The sequence below is a fragment of the Taudactylus pleione genome, unplaced genomic scaffold, assembly GCF_031769625.1.
Source record: "Taudactylus pleione unplaced genomic scaffold, aTauple2 ptg000541l, whole genome shotgun sequence".
Taxonomy (NCBI): domain Eukaryota; kingdom Metazoa; phylum Chordata; class Amphibia; order Anura; family Myobatrachidae; genus Taudactylus; species Taudactylus pleione.
Window position 1 is genome coordinate 2,021,231 of NW_028284943.1, and position 21,565 is coordinate 2,042,795.

At 44.6% G+C, this 21,565-nt stretch overlaps 1 protein-coding gene across 2 annotated transcripts in view; it reads left to right on the forward strand.

Annotated features, from left to right (window-relative positions):
* Window positions 1-21,565, forward strand: part of TSLIG1 (tRNA splicing ligase complex subunit 1) — a 24,599-nt gene continuing 3,034 nt past the window's right edge. Inside the window, exons 1-6 of one of the 2 annotated variants that reach the window (XM_088451216.1) lie at window positions 1-176; window positions 345-369; window positions 9,920-10,041; window positions 10,764-10,846; window positions 10,921-10,973; window positions 11,066-11,102. In XM_088451216.1, the coding sequence (XP_088307342.1) occupies window positions 95-176; window positions 345-369; window positions 9,920-10,041; window positions 10,764-10,846; window positions 10,921-10,973; window positions 11,066-11,102 (402 nt within the window). In that variant the 5' untranslated portion in view covers window positions 1-94. The remainder of the gene's footprint in view (window positions 177-344; window positions 370-9,919; window positions 10,042-10,763; window positions 10,847-10,920; window positions 10,974-11,065; window positions 11,103-21,565) is intronic. The other variant, XM_088451217.1, reaches the window with a different exon arrangement.

A 21,565-nucleotide genomic window follows, 5' to 3' on the forward strand; every position in this document is an offset into this window, starting at 1 on the left:
AGGGAGAGATCGGCATCTGGACATCCGGTCACATGACAGGAAATGAGAGTGGTAACCCGGAAGACGCCATTGACAGGCCAGTCGTTTCAAAGCAATGGATGAGCGCTATTACACCGTCACGGATGAGCAGGCCGCCGTGAAAGCGAAGTACCCTGCTGTAATTAAAAAACATGAGTGTACGTACCTGTTACCGGGGCTGTGTATGTGGGCTCTGGGACTTGGTAACCTAGCAGCGCGTTCCTAGGGTTGTTGTGTAGAGACACGTAGTACGGTAGTGGGCAGCAGCGTGTGTGTGGGGAGCCGGGAGTGAGCATCCTATGGTAATGCTACGTTTTGTCTTTCAGATCTGGATCACACTGCGGATGTCCAGTATGTACTTCTCAGTATTTGCTATGTCTGCGGGTGTAAAGTTGTTGTTTCATCTCTCTGTTACATGGGAACTAAACACTAAAAATATCTGTATTTAGTTGAGAGTGATGCATTGCAATGTATTCCCATTCGTTGCAAGCTACACTATTTATGAAACCTACTATGTCTAAAAATCATGCAATATATGCCATTTACACTTGATCTAGATATCACGGCTATGTAGCAAGTGTCTGGCGTGAGAAATACTGTTAGTATTAGCCTTTATATGGTGCCACAAGTGTGTTTTTTTTTTTTTTTTTGTTCAAGGGGGTGTGGCGTTGCCTCCCATGATTAGACCATGCATCCTCTTTACCAGGGCCCGGCGGCGCTCTCTACGCCCCTGAGTACAAGAACATGGTTAATACAAATATTAGAGAGATCTCCTGTCTTAGGCCAACTAACTGGGCCAGGGGTGTAACCCATAATTTCTGAATAATTGCACTATAAAATAAATAAGTACCTATAATGTCTCCCCAGCCAGCCCCCATGTTTTATCCGCCAGCAACTCCATCTGTCTCTCCAGCCCCTAGCCACTCGTGTACAGTCCCCACAGCCCACACACATACTAAACATGCATATCTTCTGGGTTGTGTATAGATCTCCTTCAGTCAGTGGCTGACTCCAGTGAAGCAATGCGGAGCGCGTGTGATGTCTTGTGCGCTTGTGTAAAAAAACCAAAAAACTTTATTAATTGTACATGCCAGGCAGCTGCCGGCAAGCGCCAGCGGCTATCTGGCCCTGGACATCTAGTCCGGGTATGAGCCAGGGGTGTACCCGGGACTGCAGTCCTGGTAGTCCCGGCCTGATTCTACCCCTTGGCCACTGGTGGCACCGCCAGACGGCACCCCTGGCGAGTGATATCCTGGCCAATGAGTAGATACGCCTCTGAACTGGGCAGATTTCTACATTATTCATAATGGGGACTGCAGTACGGCTCTATTTATCAACCATGGCTTGGTGCCATAGGCTAAGGTCACCAGAAGATGGCGTCAGCCTTTTTGCCCCTATGCAGGCATTAATGCAGGATCTTACAATCCCTCTATAGCAATTCTCCATACACTGATGCAAATATTTTCAAAAAGTAGCTGTGCGCATGCAGACTTTATGACCATGCATGTGCAGTGTTTTCATAGCTATCGCTTCACTGTTAACTTCATCGGGATGGCCTCCGATCGGAGCTGCTGTCCTGGAGCAAAATGGTTGATAAATAACAATCCAGAAGTTAACGTAATGCAGATATTTTTGTAAAAGCCCGTAGAAGTACACCTGACATGAATGAATAATGTGTATCCAAGACTAGTTGCTCAGAGGCATCGAAAATAGACTATGTATTTTTTATGGGGCACACTTAAATGATTGCAGTTCTGAGTGAGTCTATGGTCCCAGAGAATGACTGCGGGATCTGAGACACCGGAGCCATGTTTCTGTATCGCAGATATATATATACCAAATCAGCAGGCGGCACTCAGAGACTTCCATAAACAAGTAGCAGATTTATTTGTTTATGGAAGTCTCTGAGTGCCGCCTGCCGATTTGGTTCTTATGTACTTGGAGGAACGTCGATTCCAGTGGGAACCTTTTTCAAGACCGGCAAACAATGCAAAAATTCACCATGTGTATAAAATTCAAATTACATCTAAAGATAAAAATACAAAAAGAACAAACAAGCATAATCAGTATACATACTACACAATATCACAAATACCAATCGAGCAGAAAATATAATGCAAAGTGACAGTCTCTCAGGCTCCATGTCCAATCCTTAAAAATCCAAATATATACTAGAGATACAGAGTCATTTAATGTATATATACATCCATACATACCCAGTAATTTGTCAACGAAGGAGGCTATAAGTAATCTTAGAACTTCACAAGTTTCAACCACCTGTACACTGGGGTTATACTGCATAATGGTCTCAATGTGAATGCACCACAGATACCTATGTAATGACATATCAGTAAAATAAGCACCTTCTAGTGTCAGAAGTTGTGCTATAAAAAAATATATATACCCAGCTGTAATAACCTACAACAGGTTCATAATCAGCCTCACATAATATCCTACTAAAAATACAGGCACATAAAATAGACAGGCAGCGCTTACCAGATTAGTGTGGCAGACAACTTCATATATCAAAGCCTCACATCGAAGCAGAGCTACACCCCACATGTGTCCTAATAGGCATACATCACAGATACCTGTGCAAAAATATCAGTGGTATGAGCACACTGTACAGAGGACCAGCGTTGCAGCCATACTTATTCATATATAATAATAAAGGCAATCAGCGGTCACAGTTAACTACAAAATGGCTGCAGGACGATCTAAAATAGCCATATAGGACTGACCATAAATATGCTACATATGCGCTTACCAGGTCCATGAGTACACCACACTGACAAATACTCTGGAAGACGGCTGAGCTCCGGGACAGCGGGCTGCTCAAATACCCGTCCTAACGGAAGTGGTCACAGAGCAACAATGGGTCACATGATCTTAGCCGGGCAGGAGTATAAACAACCCCGTCAGACTCACCGCGTTCAGCAGGTTACCATGGAAACATGGTACACAATTAACGCAGTCCATGCAATATTGTTAACCCGTTCAAAGACATGGTTATCCAAATAGTGGGACACCTTGGGAGTGTAGCTCTGTATGAATTCTAGATATATATAACTGGATCAAATGAAATAATGTAAAAATGGATTGCTAGAGCCTGTATAGACGCAGTAATAAGTACAAACCAATATTGCAAATAAACAACCATATAAAGAAACACAATGTAAACAAACTGGACAATAATAGAAAACAATTGTAATAAGCTCAAATCAAATAGAGGAAGTATTCGATAATAGATGAATATCAAAGATTGCATGCACAGATAGATAAGATGTTGGAGTTCTATCCAAACTATAGTGTGCATACCCATATGTGAGCCTCAGCGTATTCCCACAAGTATAGGTCCAAAACTCCTATGCTGGACAAAACCTACCAGTGAGATGTTATTATAAAAATAGATCGTGGGGATACCATATGTGCAGTGCTGGTATAAGTGCCATATCCCAATATGGAAAAAGCATTCCGACAGTACCATACATGAAAGTGGGCACAAACAGGAGATATGAAACCCAATGTTTATCCACAAGCCACCCGGATACAAGTGATGATATATTACATATATCACCATAAAATTCAAGCCGTGTGATCAAAAGCCATAACCACCAACCACCAAATGTGAATTAACCCACATCAGCACTAAAATTTACAGAAACACATTAAGATGATTATTCTCATTGAGTCCACGTGGAGCTACCGTATCCAACGTACGGATCCAAAAGCTTTCTCGCTTCTTGAGAGCTGCGATCCCATCACCCCCAAGGGTGGATGGTGGTATCCAGTCAATTAGCCGACACTTGAGACTCGCCACTTGGTGGCCTCGTGACAAAAAATGTCTGGCAACCGGTTTATCTGTGTGTCCAGTCGACAGGGCCGAGCGAATAGATGCCCTGTGATTGGCCATTCTATTTCTGAATTTTCTAGACGTAAGGCCCACATAATATAATCCACAAGGACATGTAAGATAGTAGATTATAAAATCCATTATACAATGTAATTTATATCTAATGTGGATCTTTTTACCAGTGTGGGGATGGGGGAACATCGGTCCAGTTAACATAGACGCACATGCAATGCAGCTCCCACAAGAATAACAGCCAGGTTTCTGTTTCATGAGTTCAGGTAAAGTTTTACCTTCTCTAGGATACACAGTAGGTCTCATTAATAGTTGTTTGAGGTTTGGTCCAAGTTTATAAGCCATCATTGGTGGATCATAGTTCTTAAATGGAAGCATGTTGTCAGAGGCTACGATGTGCCAATGGTCTTTTAAAGCTTTTGATGTTTTATAGGCACCCTTATCAAATTTCGTTGTAAAAATGAGACGTTGTTTATTTTTACGCTGCAGTATATCTTTATCCATTTGCTTTTGGTAGATACACCGTGCTTTAGCTAGGCATCTGTTCAATTTCATCCGACTATATCCCCTTTCAAGGAATCTAACAGACATTTTATCTAGTTGTTCTTCCCTAGTGTTTAAGTTGGAGTTTATCCGCATAACACGTAGAAATTGTGAAATTGGTAAGTTGTCCTTAAGTGCTGGTGGATGGTGACTAGTCGTCAATAAAGCCATATTCCGGTCAGTATCTTTTCGATACAACGATGTATTGATGGTCCCCTCAGTGTTCTTTATTGTCACATCAAGAAAATGCATAACTCTATCGTTAACCTGATGAGTAAATTTAATTGGACTCTGTAGTGCATTGAGCTGGATCACCATATCCTCAAACATCTCTGGGGTCCCTTTCCACATTAGAAAGATGTCATCTATAATCTATAAAACGCCGATAGAAAACTATCCATTGACCATAATTCGGAAAAATATGCGTTTCTTCATATCTGGCCATATATAGATTGGCGTAAGATGGTGCCAGATTCAAACCCATTGCGGTTCCTGTTAATTGGATGTAAAACGCATCTTTATAATGGAAGTGATTGTTATAAAGGACCAAAGCAGCCAGTTCTAACACAAATTCTGAAGGGGTATCACCACTTGGACCATGCTCAATAAGTACCTAGTTTACCAACCATTAGGGAAGATTAAAGCACCAACTGGCTTGATTGTCTACAAAGTCAAGTAGAAACATATAAGAGAGATCTAACTTCCTTTAAGAGAAAAACATTGGTGACTGTCACAGCTGACTATCAACAGGTAATAATATGCCTGGTAGAACAACCTCCCACACTGGCAGGTTTCAACGTAGACGTGCACCGGTATTCCCTATGGAGTCAGGCTCTTCTATATCCACATCAGAAACAGAGGCTATTGAAGGTACCCAAATTAGTAAAGATTTTTTAGATCAAGGTATAGACCAGGACTCTACTCACCAAGAGGTTGGGGATCGAAGGGGGAGACACTCGAAAACGCGGCCGAAGGAGACGAGTTTAAACTCTGTGTTTAACCTTTCTGATACTCATCTTGACCAATCGGACTTAAATCTTTTGTCAAAAGGTTTGACATTTGTACCGACGTGTAGGAATAGTAAGTTTGAGAAATCGATTGATATATATCGTTTTGGCAGGTCTATGAGGCTTAAAGAATTTTTTAAGAGTGCTTCGACTACATCTGGGCATAAGTCCTTCAAGAAACCTTCATTCGATCCACCATCCTCAAATGCCAGCATAAAAACATACTTAAGGTTAATTAATACTGACATCAATGTTTGTGATAATGTTAAGGTCTATGATAATCTACCACCGGACGAGAAGAAGGCATTACAAAAGCTAAGGGACAACCCGCATATTGTACTCAGGCCCGCCGATAAGGGTGGGGCCATTGTTGTCCAGAATTGGACTGATTACGATTATGAAATAATGAAACAACTCTCAGACACAAATTATACAAAAGGTCTGATAGTAATCCTATCCCTGAGATTAAGACCAAGATTGATTGTGTTGAACACGGCCTTGATGCATAGGTGGATTGATGAAGATCTATACAATTATCTGTCGGTTGATAAACCACGATGTCCTATCCTGTACACTCTCCCGAAGTTCCATAAAACCTTAATAAGACCCCCTGGGAGACCAATAATCTCGGCCCAAGGTTCCCTTCTACAACCCCTTGCGATTTATATCGATAGCATCTTACAACCAAGCGTGCTGGAAGGAAGAAGTTATATTCGTGACACTGGAGACTTTTTACAACAATTGAATGACCTAGGTCCAATTGATGTTGTCATGGCAACAATGGACGTTAGCTCATTATGCACGGTGATTCCACATGGCGAATGTCTGGACACGTTAAGAAAGATACTTATTGAGCATGGTCCAAGTGGTGATACCCCTTCAGAATTTGTGTTAGAACTGGCTGCTTTGGTCCTTTATAACAATCACTTCCATTATAAAGATGCGTTTTACATCCGATTAACAGGAACCGCAATGGGTTTGAATCTGGCACCATCTTACGCCAATCTATATATGGCCAGATATGAAGAAACGCATATTTTTCCGAATTACGGTCAATGGATAGTTTTCTATCTGCGTTTTTATAGATGACATCTTTCTAATGTGGAAAGGGACCCCAGAGATGTTTGAGGATATGGTGATCCAGCTCAATGCACTACAGAGTCCAATTAAATTTACTCATCAGGTTAACGATAGAGTTATAAATTTTCTTGATGTGACAATAAGAACACTGAGGGGACCATCAATACATCGTTGTATCGAAAAGATACTGACCGGAATATGGCTTTATTGACGACTAGTCACCATCCACCAGCACTTAAGGACAACTTACCAATTTCATAATTTCTACGTGTTATGCGGATAAACTCCAACTTAAACACTAGGGAAGAACAACTAGATAAAATGTCTGTTAGATTCCTTGAAAGGGGATATAGTCGGATGAAATTGAACAGATGCCTAGCTAAAGCACGGTGTATCTACCAAAAGCAAATGGATAAAGATATACTGCAACGTAAAAATAAACAACGCCTCATTTTTACAACGAAATTTGATAAGGGTGCCTCTGACAACATGCTTCCATTTAAGAACTATGATCCACCAATGATGGCTTATAAACGTGGACCAAACCTCAAACAACTATGAATGAGACCTACTGTGTATCCTAGAGAAGGTAAAACTTTACCTGAACTCATGAAACAGAAACCTGGCTGTTATTCTTGTGGGAGCTGCATTGCATGTGCGTCTATGTTAACTGGACCGATGTTCCCCCATCCCCACACTGGTAAAAAGATCCACATTAGATATAAATTACATTGTATGATGGATTTTATAATCTACTATCTTACATGTCCTTGTGGATTATATTATGTGGGCCTTACGTCTAGAAAATTCAGAGATAGAATGGCCAATCACAGGGCATCTATTCGCTCGGCCCTGTCGACTGGACACACAGATAAACCGGTTGCCAGACATTTTTTGTCACGAGGCCACCAAGTGGCGAGTCTCAAGTGTCGGCTAATTGACTGGATACCACCATCCACCCTTGGGGGTGATGGGATCGCAGCTCTCAAGAAGCGAGAAAGCTTTTGGATCCGTACATTGGATACGGTAGCTCCACGTGGACTCAATGAGAATAATCCTCTTAATGTGTTTCTGTAAATTTTAGTGCTGATGTGGGTTAATTTACATTTGGTGGTTATGGCTTTGATCACATGGCTTGAATTTTATGGTGATATATGTAATATACTATCATCACTTGTATCCGGGTGGCTTGTGGATGAACATTGGGTTTCATATCTCCTGTTTGTGCCCACTTTCATGTATGGTACTGTCGGAATGCTTTTTCCATATTGGGATATGGCACTTATACCAGCACTGCACATATGGGATCCCCACGATCTATTTTTATAATAACATCTCACTGGTAGGTTTTGTCCAGCATAGGAGTTTTGGACCTATACTTGTGGGAATACGCAGAGGCGCACATATGGGTATGCACACTATCGTTTGGATAGAACTCCAACATCTTATCTATCTGTGCATGCAATCTTTGATATTCATCTATTATCGAATACTTCCTCTATTTGATTTGAGCTTATTACAATTGTTTTCTATTATTGTCCAGTTTGTTTACATTGTGTTTCTTTATATGGTTGTTTATTTGCAATATTGGTTTGTACTTATTACTGCATCTATACAGGCTCTAGCAATCCATTTTTACATTATTTCATTTGATCCAGTTATATATATCTAGAATTCATACAGAGCTACACTCCTAAGGTGTCCCACTATTTGGATAACCATGTCTTTGAACGGGTTAACAATATTGCATGGACTGCGTTAATTGTGTACCATGTTTCCATGGTAACCTGCTGAACGCGGTGAGTCTGACGGGGTTGTTTATGCTCCAGCCCGGCTAAGATCATGTGACCCATTGTTGCTCTGTGACCACTTCCGTTAGGACGGGTATTTGAGCAGCCCGCTGTCCCGGAGCTCAGCCGTCTTCCAGAGTATTTGTCAGTGTGGTGTACTCACGGACCTGGTAAGCGCATATGTAGCATATTTATGGTCAGTCCTATATGGCTATTTTAGATCGTCCTGCAGCCATTTTGTAGTTAACTGTGACCGCTGATTGCCTTTATTATTATATATGAATAAGCATGGCTGCAACGCAGGTCCTCTGTATAGTGTGCTCATACCACTGATATTTTTGCACAGGTATCTGTGATGTATGCCTATTGGGACACATGTGGGGTGTAGCTCTGCTTCGATGTGAGGCTTTGATATATGAAGTTGTCTGCCACACTAATCTGGTAAGCGCTGCCTGTCTATTTTATGTGCCTGTATTTTTAGTAGGATATTATGTGAGGCTGATTATGAACCTGTTGTAGGTTATTACAGCTGGATATATATTTTTTTATAGCACAACTTCTGACACTAGAAGGTGCTTATTTTACTGATATGTCATTACATAGGTATCTGTGGTGCATTCACATTGAGACCATTATGCAGTATAAGCCCAGTGTACAGGTGGTTGAAACTTTTGAAGTTCTAAGATTACTTATAGCCTCCTTCATTGACAAATTACTGGGTATGTATGGATGTATATATACATTAAATGACTCTGTATCTCTAGTATATATTTGGAATTTTAAGGATTGGACATGGAGCCTGAGAGACTGTCACTTTGCATTATATTTTCTGCTCTATTGGTATTTGTGATATTGTCTAGTATGTATACTGATTATGCTTGTTTGTTCTTTTTGTATTTTTATCTTTAGATGTAATTTGAATTTTATACACATGGTGCATTTTTGCATTGTTTGCCGGTCTTGAAAAGGTTCCCATTGGAATCGAAACGTCGACAATCATTTATGTGGCAACTCAATTTATTTGATTAAACGATATTATCCCTGAATTGAACAAAGACTTTTTTGATGTATTGGAGAGTGCTTCTATCCAGGTGACTGGAGATTGTGTAGGAGTATATATATATATATATATATATATATATATATATATATATATATATATATATATATATATATATCTCTATCTCTATCTCTCTCTAGTTTGTTGAAAGCACGTGTCCTTTAATGATTTATGACAGAATATTATGACTTTGGGGAACTTTCATAGACTAAAACAGTGGTTCCCAAACTTTTTTGAATCATGGCGCCCTAGAGTAACAGTATTGTTTTCACATCACCCCTATGTTTATTTTGTCACTGAGAGATTCAGAAAAAAAAATTGTGAAGTATATTGTGCTTACCTGTATTTCTTAGGTTCAGTTATGTGGTGGTGGAAAGGTTTGCGCTTCTGTTTGTCCACATATTTACATTACAATTACCATAAATAATTTGATTTGGTGCTGGACCACCCACCTGAGGCACCCCTACAAGGTGTCCCAAGGCACCCCAGGGTGCCACGGCGCACAGTTTGGGAACCACTGGACTAATAGATGGCTTCTTGTGTATTGCTTACGCAGGCTACATGCTTGGGGTGACACTTTGGAAGAAGCTTTTGAGCAATGTGTCATGGCAATGTTCGGTTACATGACTGATATTGAGACAGTTGAACCTATCGATACAGTGGAGGTGACATCTGAAGGTGAGTGTTTTGTAAATCATACACTATATTATCAAGAAAGAATAAAGCTGTTGGTTTGTAAAACATTCTGTCAACAGTGTATTAAGTATCTTATCTATCCCTAACCTTTCCCCCCTAACCCTCCCTTAGGGGTGCCTAAACCTAACCCTCCCGGGGGGGGGGGTGTCTAGACCTAACCTCCCCCAGGGATGCCTAACCCCTCCTTCCCCTAGCCTAACCCTAAGTTTCCCCCCAGGAGCCCCTAACCCTCCAAACCCCCCAGCCCTCACGGCTGTCCGCTGCCCGGCTTACCTTTGTTCGGTATGCCAGGAGTCTGTTTTGCAGCGTAGGGCTAATAGGCGTTGGGATTTCAACATCTATCATTAGTACCTTGCCTGTAAATGACAGTTGGGAAGGCGGCGGACGGCATTTTGATCGTCGGCTTCCTGACTGTATACCGTTGGTCGCAGCTTAGAACCTCTGTGAGACTGAAGGAGTGCTATTTCAACACATGGAGAAAGCAGTCTCAGACATCGCTATCCCGTTGTGTTATAATGCCACCTCTGGAGATACCTAAAGGGATAGTAGATCCATTTGGCAACTTAAGTTGGCTGATAGGTTTTAGAATTCTTTATAATTGTTTTCTACCTTTTGTTTTAAACCTTCTATATACTTGGCTGAAGTGTTAAACTGTTTGCCTGATTTTCAGTGTCTAACTGTTTTTTGTTTTTTTTTCCCCTAAGGGCATGATATGCTTTCCCTGCTCTATAATTTCCTGGATGAATGGCTGTATAAGTTCAGTGCTGACCAGTACTTTGTACCCCGGGTAAGTGTTTACGAATACTGTACTTGATTTGCTGTGGAACATCCTGGAGAGTAATCGCTTTTGCTTTTATGCAGGAGGTGAAAGTGCTGCAAATAGATCGAATGAGGTTCAACATCCGTTCTATTGGGTAAGAGCGGCCATCTTAGCTTACATTTTTTGTGAACTTCATGGAATCGCTATAAGATATTGAGAAGCTAGTAAAAAATGTTTACTTTTTAGATGGGGAGAAGAATTCAATTTACACAAACACCCCCAGGTAAGCAGTATCTATATAAAAATCGAGAAAGCCAGCCTGTGTGTCTGTCTGCCTGTCTGTTCTTTATGCACGGCCAGAGTTTTGGACCTAGCTCCACCAAATTTGGCATGGTGGTGTAGTTTGACCAGGATTAGGTTTTTGCCTAGCTTTGACCTTCGTCAGGGCCACACACTGTCACACAATCCCCGAAAATGGGGACACACTTAAATTACACAGGTTCTGGGGCTGGCTCTAGTGGAAATTGGCAGTCTTCCAAAAACCTGTGAGATAGCTACAAAAACAAGAGATATGGTAAGAACTTACCTTTGTTATCTCTATTTCTACGAAGTCTATAGGGTCCACTGGGTTGGCCTTAGGCTAAAGCTGGATCTGGATCCACGGGCACCACGCAGTTAAAGCTTTTGCTACTCCCAGGATGCACTGGGTCCATCCTCCTCTATACCCAGCCACAGGCACCTCAGTTGGTAAGTAGCCAAGGCCGGGGGAGGAAAAAACAGATAAGGAAGACTGGAACACACAAGAACCATACTCACAGAAAGGGAGACGGAAAACCGGTGACCAGCCACATAGCCCATATGAAGCCAGGTGCGTAAGGCCGGGCATCCTGTGGACTTCAGGGTCCATAGGGGTTCCACAGGGTTGACCTTGAGGATGTCCCAAAGCAGTACAACTAAAGGCGGGGACGCTCCTGCGCTGAAAGGAGAATCCGGCGCCCGAAGGATGCATCTTGAGAGGCGAATGTGTCAAATGCATAGAACCTTAGTAAAGTCTGTATGGAAGACCAGGTGGCCATCTTACACAGCTGTACAGCTGAGGCGCCACGGCCAGCAGCCCACGAGGGACCCACAGACCGAGTGGAATGAACCTTAACAGAGGCCGGAACAGGTAAACCTTCCTCTGAATAAGCCTCACAAATAACCAAACGAAGCCAACGGGCCAAAGTTTGTTTGTTGGCAGGCCAACCCCTCTTGTGAAAACCAAAGAGGACAAACAAAGAATCAGACTTCCGAATAGAACTAGTCCGGTCTACATAAACTTTGAGAGCACGGACAACATCTAAGGAAGCCTCACCAGCCGAGAGATCAGGTGACTGAATTGCCGGCACAACTATTTCCTGATTAATGTGGAACTTAGAGACCACCTTAGGAAGAAAACCCGGACGGGTGCGAAGCACTTTCCTGGTGAAAAATCAGAAAAGGAGAACAGCAAGAAAGGGCGCCTAATTCTGACACTCTTCTGGCCGAAGCAATTGCCAGGAGAAAAACAGTCTTAAGTGTCATCCACTTGAGTTCCACCGACTCAAGAGGTTCAAATGGAGGACCCTGTAGGGCCTGAAGCACCACTGCCAAAGCGATCCTACAATGCAACCACACAAAGTGCAGACACATGAACTTTCAAAGAAGCTAGGCATAAGCCAAGGTCCAACCCAGACTGCAGGAATGCCAAAATCCTAGAAACACGGAACGCTTGAGGATCGTAGTTTCTGGACTCACACCATTGAAAATAGGTATGCCACACTCTGTGATAAATCCTAGCGGAAGCAGGCTTGTGCGCCTGTAGCATTGTGCTGATGACTGAGCTGGAAAAACCCCGGGACCTTAAGACGGAAGTCTCAAGAGCCACGCCGTCAAGACAGCCTACCCAGATCCGGGTAAAGGCAGGGCCCCTGAGACAACAGGTCCCGACGTTGAGGCAGAAGAAACGGAACGTCGATGGATAGGCCCCGAAGAGTACCAAGGACGTCTGGGCCAAGCCAGAGTCACCAGCAGAAGCGTGCCTCCGTCCTATTTGAATTTCCGAAGGACCCGAGGCAGCAGGGCTATCGGAGGGAATAGATATGCCAGCTGAAATGTCCATTTTCACTGACAGCGCGTTCACCAGGCTTGCGCCGGCGTCTCTTGTCCTGGACCCGTACACAGGCAGCTTCCGATTGTGACGGGAGGCCATGAGGTACACCTTCGGCAGTCCCCACCTGTCCACGAGTAGTTGAAACACCTCTGGGTGAAGGGACCATTCCCTGGGATGCACGTCGTCCGCTTCCCAATTGAGAACTCCTGGAATGAAGACTGCCGAGATGGCCGGAAGGTGGCACTCCGCCTAAGACGGGATGCGTGACACCTCTGACATTGCTGCCCGACTGCGAGTCCCCCCTTGACGGTTGATGTACGCTACCGTGGTGGCATTGTCGGACTGAACTTGCACTGCCCTTCCTTGAAGAGGGAACACGGACAACTGGAAGGCCCTGTGCACGGCCCGAAGTTCCAGAATATTGATAGGAAGAACTGCTTCTTCCGCCGTCCAACGGCCCTGAAGTGAAAGTGGACCCGACACTGCCCCCCAACCCCGGAGACTGGCATCTGTCGTGAGCAGAACCCAGTCCTGGTTCCAAAAGGGGCAAGCCTTGGTGAGATGTCTGAAGCCACCAAGCAAGCGACAGGCGCACCTCCGGAGACGACAACACCAGCATCTGAGTCCTGATCCGGTGTGGTAACCCGTTCCATTTGGATAGAATCCGCCCCTGAAGGGGCCAGGAATGAAACTGGGCATACTCCACCATGTGGAATGTCGACACCATGGACCCCAGGACTCTCATTGCCAAGTGAACCGACACCTGGGAAATCATCAGACAACTGCTCACTTGTAGTTGTAGGGAGAAAATCTTGTCTGGAGTCAGAAAGATCCTTTGCTGACAAGAGTCCAGAAGGGCTCCCAAATGAACCATCCTCTGTGACGGAATGAGGGAGGACTTCTTCCAGTTTATCAGCCACCCATGCGCTTGCAGACAAGCGAGCGTCTGGTGCAGATGTTGCAAAAGTACCTCTGGAGAACCTGCCAGCAATAGGAGGTCGTATACCCTGGCTGCACAGATGGGCAGCCATGACAGCCATAATTTTGGTGGAAAAGGCCAAAGGGCAGAGCCTGAAACTGGAAGTGAAGCTGGCATATAGCAAACCTCAGATACCGCTGGTGTGAAGGTGCTATAGGAACATGGAGGTAGGCGTCCTGGATGTCCAGGGAGACCATATAATCCCCCAGTTCCATAGCCAGAATGATGAAACGCAAAGTTTCCATCATGAAAGTGGTCACTCTGAGGAACTTTGAGGCTAGGTCGATAAGACCCATTGGTTTTCGGAACCAGAAATAGAGAAGAGTAGTAACCCGTCACGCGTTGAGAAAGCTGAACGGGAACAACAACCCCTGCTTTCAGCAAGGACTCTATGGCTTCCTGAATCTGCAAGGCCTTGGTCTTGTGCTGAGAGACTCGTGCAGAAGAACTGTTGGGGGGGGGGGGGGGGCTGTGACGGAAGGACAGGGCGTACCCCTGAGAGACCACTTCTCGTACCCAAGCATCCGTGGTGGTATTGAACCAGCACTGGGCGAATTGAAGAAGTCGGCCTCCGACTCTGGGATCCCCCCGTCCCATCAGGCTGAAGGCTTCTCCTCTGGCTTGGAAGCAGGGCGTCTAGTGCTCCAGGCCTGCTTCTTTGGTTTAGGGGCCTCGGGAAGGACTGACCCTTGGACTTACCCTGAGTTACCGAAAGGCTGAGGTCCTAGCCTTAGAAGGCGCAGCTGCTGAAGGCAGAAACGCCAACTTAGACTTTGCCAAGGTATCCACAATCTTGTCCAGGTCAGGACCGAACAAAATCTACCCATTAAAGGGTAAGGCCTCCATGCCCTTCTTGGAATCCACATCCGCTCTCCAAGAATGAAGCCACAAAGACCGGTGAGCAGAGACCGCTGCCGCCGAAACTCTGGAAGTCAGAAGACTGGCATCCAAAGACGCTTCTCCAATATAGGAAGCGGCAGCCCTCATATGTCCAACCAAAGCTCTCCTGAACCTCCGGAGCTTCCTCAGGAAAAGTACATTGGCCCAGCTATCAATGGCTTTAGCCACCCAAGAGATGGCCATGGATGGACAGGCCATCGCCCCACAGAGAGAATAAATGGATTTAAACAAGTCTCCACTTTTCTGTCCGTGGGATCCTTTAGGGATGAAATGGACGGCATAGGCAAGGTAGCACTCTTAATCAAGCGAGTGACATGAGAATCCACTGCAGGCGGAGTTTCCCACTTTTTGCAATGATTTGCAGGAAACGGATAACTAGATGCTAAAAGTTTTTGCGGCTGGAATCTCTTACTAGGCGACTGCCAGGCCTCTGACATATGATCAGTCAGCTGGTCAGAGAGAGGAAAAAACAGCCGAAGTCACTTTTGCCTGCTTAAAATTTGGATACTTGGACTTAGGGGCCGGGGCGTCATCCTCTATATCAAGAATGGACGGCACCGCCCACACCAATGCCGGCACATTAATGGAAGATTTCTTCTCCACTTCCCGGGCAGGGGAATCCGAATCAGAGTCCTCAGGCAATTCACCCTCATCCGAGGGTGCATCTGAGTCTGATAGCTGCGCAGACTGGGATGACATAAGTGCGTTTTGACACCTCCTGAGGCTTGTCACTACACAACATAGTTTGAAAGGCTGAAGATGAGGCCGCCAAACTCTGGACTGAACTGGAGACACATCCACCCATGGTGGTTGACCTGCCTGCGCAAGACCCTGGAAGGGAATGATGGACTGCTGCGTCACCGGAGGAGACTGAATATACATAGGGAACCCCGTATATGGATTAACAGTCTGAGGCCCAGGGGGATAATTGCGGTATACCCAGAGAAGGGGGGGATGGCTGTTTGGGGTAACCCCCTATGGGGGAGAGCAGTTGGGACCGCCAGACAGTCCGCGATAGAAGCCAGTACCTGAGAAAACGCCGCCCAAGGAGGATCCCGTCCCGAAGTTGGGAGGTTAGAGGGACCAGGTAACTGACGGCGCCTCACACACAGCCCATCCTGTGATATATCCTCCATATTCGCCCCTGCAGCACAGCGTCTGCAGGAGAGCAGAGTGGGAGCCGTAGAACGCTCAACTTCCTCATCAGACATGATAAAATATGTATACAGAGAGATATAAAATATATATATATATATATATATATATATATATATATATATATATATATATAGCAACACAACAGGAAAGCTCAGTATATACTCTTGGCGCACCCACAAGCATGCAGCACACAAGCCCACAAATATGGTACCCTAAAGCACACAACAGTATGTGACTGACCTCACAAATACATTAATTTATATGTGAGATCCAAGAAAAGCCCTTCCCACACACACCTGTCAGGGCTGTAGGAGAAGGAAAGGGATAGTCATAGACTGACAGTAAGTAGAAATAAAGCACAGTCAATCAGCACTAGCAAAAGTCAGCACTAGCAAAAGTCACATACAAAGTTAATACTCACTGCACCTTGTCACTACAATCAACCGCCCAGATTCAGAGTCTGGGAGGGCTATAGTGCTGTGTACGCTGTCCTTTAGCAGGGGAGAGGTACACTGCCTGCGAGATCTGCACTGCCACCGGATAGAAGTTGGGCGCCGGAGACCTCAGAGGAGGAGTGGCCGCAGGAGGAAGCAGCTCAGCGTCGCCAGACCTAAGCAAAAATGCGCGCTGAGCTTGAGGGGAGGAGCCGCTAAACAGGGAAGGCTGCCTCCCCTGGCTAGCAATTAACCCCATGAATGCTGGCTCCCGCTGTCGCATAATACCCTGGTGGCCTAGTGGTCCCACGGGGTATGCCTCCGGAGAGGGGAAGCCCGCCGCCAATGCTACCGCCTCCTGTCCGTCCCCAGAGACCGGAGGCATGCGACTGCAGTGACCCGCGTCTTACTTTATCCCTGGCTCTCTAGTAGCAGTCGTGGGAGAGCCCAGAGCCCGTACTAGTACAGACTCTGGGGTCCCGCCGCGATCCCCAGATCTGTACTGGCGTTGCGACGCCAGCGGGGTGTAGGAGCGGCAGCTTGGACGTCCAATGGACAGTCTGATGCTGCCGCTATGATTGAAAACTCTACAAATAAGCTTAGCAGCCCCCCTGCGCTAAGGTGACCCGACTCCGGCCGGGCACCAACTAAAACTGAGGTGGCTGGGGCGGGGTATAGAGGATGGACCCAGTGCATCCTAGGAGCAGCAAAAGCTTTTAACTGCGTGGTGCCCGTGGATCCAGATCCAGCTATACCACAAGGTCAACCCTGTGGACCCTGAAGTAGAAAGTATCCTTTTAACCGCAGTCTGAGCAAACTTGATGACTCATCCGGAGCCTCTGTGTTTGCATGCAAGGGAGTACCTAGAACTTTGTGGGCCACAGAGCAAGATCTTAAAAGGACTTCCCCGAGGTAAAAAAACACACATTTGCCCCCATTCAGGTAATGCCACACAGAGCCCATTCTGGTTATGCCATACAGTAGTACCCCGTATACACATTATGCCACGCAGTAGGGCCCTTTATACATTATGCCAAACAGTAATGCCCCTTACACAGTAATGCCCTTTACAGATTATGCCACATAGTAGTAGTGCCCTATATAAAACATGATTCCACACAATAATAGTGCACCTTACTCATTATGCCCCCAGTAACTCCCTTCCTCGTGACCCTCCAGCAGCCTCTTGCTTCCCCCTGTGTGCCATCAGCAGCCAGCAGGTGTGGATTCGGGGCCCGACCGCCAGCTAATTACAGACGGCATACATGGACAGACAGGGCTGATGTAATTTTATGCTGGCACCGGTTGTAAGCCAATCAGGAGCCGTCACTGCTGATTGGCTGCAGGTCTGCGAGCTCTGATTAACTCGCGACTGGCGGCGCTTTATCTCCATGACTGCCTGCCAGTGCGCTAGCTGTAATCAGCTGGTGGGCCGGTACCAAATAAACATCGCTGACACCCTGGCACCCCTCGATGGCCCTGACTGGACCAGCACACCTTGTGTGCAAGACTGGGTGCAAGGGGAGCGGCAGGTTACAGAGGCAGCTCAGGCACCATAGCAGCCTCGCCCTTTGCCCCCACGGTAGTTATGCCACTGTTTGCATGCATGTTAGCAAACAGTGGGGTCCTTTTCAGGATCAATGCTGACAATGAGACACTGCTCCAGTCACTAATAGCGGGGGGTACAACATTTGGCAAGGTTGTCATTTTTGAGGCTGATAACTACTCTGAAATTGATTGATGTTACTGCTAGCATTCTAAAGGGCAAAATGTGGTCTAGAACCTGTTTTTTGTTTGTTTTTTAGTTTTGTTTAAAAACGTTAGCAACATTATAAAAGAGAGAAAGTAAAACAATATTACAGTAGACAAAGTTGTTGAGTTATCTCTTGTAACAATAGAGCAGGTAGTAAAATACAGTAATAAGTGTGAGAGTGCGGTAACATGGTAACCTCTTCATGTATCCAGGTTTTACATACCACTTGACAAATCAATACATAACATAACATACTGCAATGTAAAGTGAGGAATAGAAGTATAGCTATGACAGATATATATAGGATTAGCCTGGCGCTAGCGAGGACCAGCAGAGAGACACTAAAATCATACGAATATTCTAGCCATCTAGAGCACATTCGGTCAAATTTGAACATAGTGTTTCCATTAAGTTTTACATAATTTTAACATCAAACCATAGTGTTAACCAGGCACCTTTATTCTGAAAAACCTATGTGAGCCTTCCAAGTCCTGACGATAAATACTTTGGCCTACATTAAACTAGCTAAGACCTACTGCATGATAGATCTAGCTAAAAGCTTTTTCTCAAAACCACCCAGTAACCGTGTCATCAGAGGAAGGGACTCTCCCGGGGAAGTCATGGTGTTCACCAATCTATGCCAGAATTTGCTAACATTATCACATTCCCAAATAAGGTACTAGAAAGAACCCCTGGGGTGCATACATTTAAGACACTGGGAAGTGAGACCCCCCCCCTAAATTTGTGAAGATGTTCGGCTGTTAAATTCTATGAAGAAGGAACAAATGGATTTGCTGGGAACAAATTGAAGCAGTGGACTCTTGTGGGTGGCTATCCATTGACGTCCCTCACACCTTGTTCTGACCTGATAAGCTTTCAGCACTGTCTAAAGGTGGGTACACACCTGGCAGATATATCTGTAGATGATGGTCATTCATACACACTGAACGACCATCATCTGGCCTCCCCGCGACCGCCCATACACACTGTTCAGCACAGCCAATGCGATATGTCTGTACACATCGTCTGTATACGCTCGCCAACTGGCAGCAAATATATTGGCCGATCAAATGATCGGCCAATATATCAGCCAGTGTGTACCAAGCATAAGATGTGATGGGGCATCTGACTGATAAGAACCCAGGATAAGAGTGTGTGTGGGCTCATTATCAATCAGGCGGCAGCGATCAGGGGGTCGCAGTGGCATCACGGCGCATGTGCAGTCCACCTATCGTCTGACTTGGATGCAAACCATTGGGTTTCAGTGCAGGCATCAGACATTGTACTGTATATAGAGCAGGGAGGTTGATTTCTTTTCCTTTATGCTTTTCAAGTCATTCATTTTTATCCTGATCTCAGTGTACAGTGCTATTTAATTTTGTCAGTTTAGAAATAAAAGATACTTAATTTGGATGTATGGAAGGCAGTGATGTGCGGTCAGGTGAGGTAGATCCTTTCTTACTTAGCTATACTTAGTTTTGACAATAAAAATTCCAAGAAAAATATAAAGAAAATATTATAAATATCTTCTTTGTATTATTCTAATCATTTTTATAGTCCTAACTCTGGAGTAAAAAGTGTTTGACAGGTGAGGCACTGCCTCCCCTGTCTACATTTTCCACACATCACTGATCAAAAATACACTAAATTTCCAGCATTATACACCTTTGTATAATGCCCACATGAACCATTGGGTTCATATATGTATCTATAAATCTGGCTCTGATACTAGCCAGTGCCTCCCCAGCCATTTACCTCACGTCGCTGATGGAAGGTTTAGATTAGTTATTTATTTCAATGTAGAGCCAATCCTAATATTTATCATTTACATCCTACATGCTGTTAGCACTACAGCATTAGTGTACAGGGGAGATAAACCAGATATTATTCTCTAAAAGATTTTTCACATAAGAAAGAAAGAACCTGAAGGACAGTTTGGTCTAAAATGAACTAATATAGCATATACAATTCATAGGATGTGTAACAAATATAGCTTGGGCATGATATAATGCAAAAGAAAAAAGTTTTGAACATAATTGTCTATGTAAGTAAAAGCCTGCAAATGATACATGTATGACACTTTTTACATGCTTTGATTCAAGTTTCCTTCGTCCTGCACTGAAGAATAGAATAATGCCACCAGGAGGCACTAGAGGATTTTATTGACTGACATCCATGGGGTCCATTCCTGTCCCAGTACACACTGTGCTACGCCTTCCCTCATAGAGGAATCATTTTTAGCGTGCTTTGGGCCTGATTCAGATGTGGACGCTATTTTGATCACACAGTTGAGTGATTTACGGTGGACTGTGCATACGTCTTAGCCGTGCGGTGATTGAATTGCAACTGGGGCCGTTTTGTGGGAGTTAACATTGAGTAGCAGCAAAAACGCAGGCATGTCGGGACTGTTTTCAGGGCGTGTATCTGCCTACCTCTGTGATCCCGTACACAGAAAATATGGCGTCAGCGTCTTCGTTCCCACGGCCATTCTGCGCGATTATAGGATTACTCAGACGGTTGATTATCAAAGGATCTCCAGCCACTGCGCATATTTGTATGAATTTGCTTGGTTCGGTGAGGCCGCCTGTGGGCATCTCAATAGGTTTCCAGGTGGCTGTAGCAATAGCATATTTTTGCATGACCACTGCGTACAAAATTGGAGCTGCTAATGCATTAGAGTCCACATCTGAATCGGGCCCTAGCTCTTCTACAAACAGAATAACTCAAGCGTGGCCTGAATACCCAGTGAAGCCTTTGGTGAATGAAACCTGACATTGTTAGTCCTGTTCCCAGTTGAGTAAAGCTGGCCACACATCTAAAGATTATCTGTCCAACCAGCCAACTAGTTGATTGGTTGGAATGAAAATCTGGTAATGTATTAAAACAAATGACAATCAGCAATTTGCTTCCAAACACCTGAAAATGGACAAAAACTGTTTGAACAAATTGTTTAGATCAAACATTTAACAAACTTGTCTGACGACCATTTTCATCTGTTTTCTGGCATTTAGGAGCAAATTGCTGAACAACATTTACTCCCATACATTACCAGATTTTCATTCCAACCAATCAACTAGTTGGCTGGTTGGATGTAGGTTGGTCTAGTGTGTGGCCAGCTTAACAGTATAAAATTCTCAAGCGTTTCTTCATCTCCAGACTACATGACATCAACCTAATAAGTTGCGCAATCAAGCTTTAAAAAAAGAAGACAGGGAAGCCACTAACCTTTTTTTATTACTTTTGTAAATGTAACGATGGTGATAATCTGGAAATGTTTTTGGGCTTGTAAAGTTGAATGTCTGACACCCAAAAGGGGGGAAAAAAAACCAACCACATTGCCTACCCCTGGCTTAATGTATGCATTCCCCCATCCTAACCGCAATTAAGCACA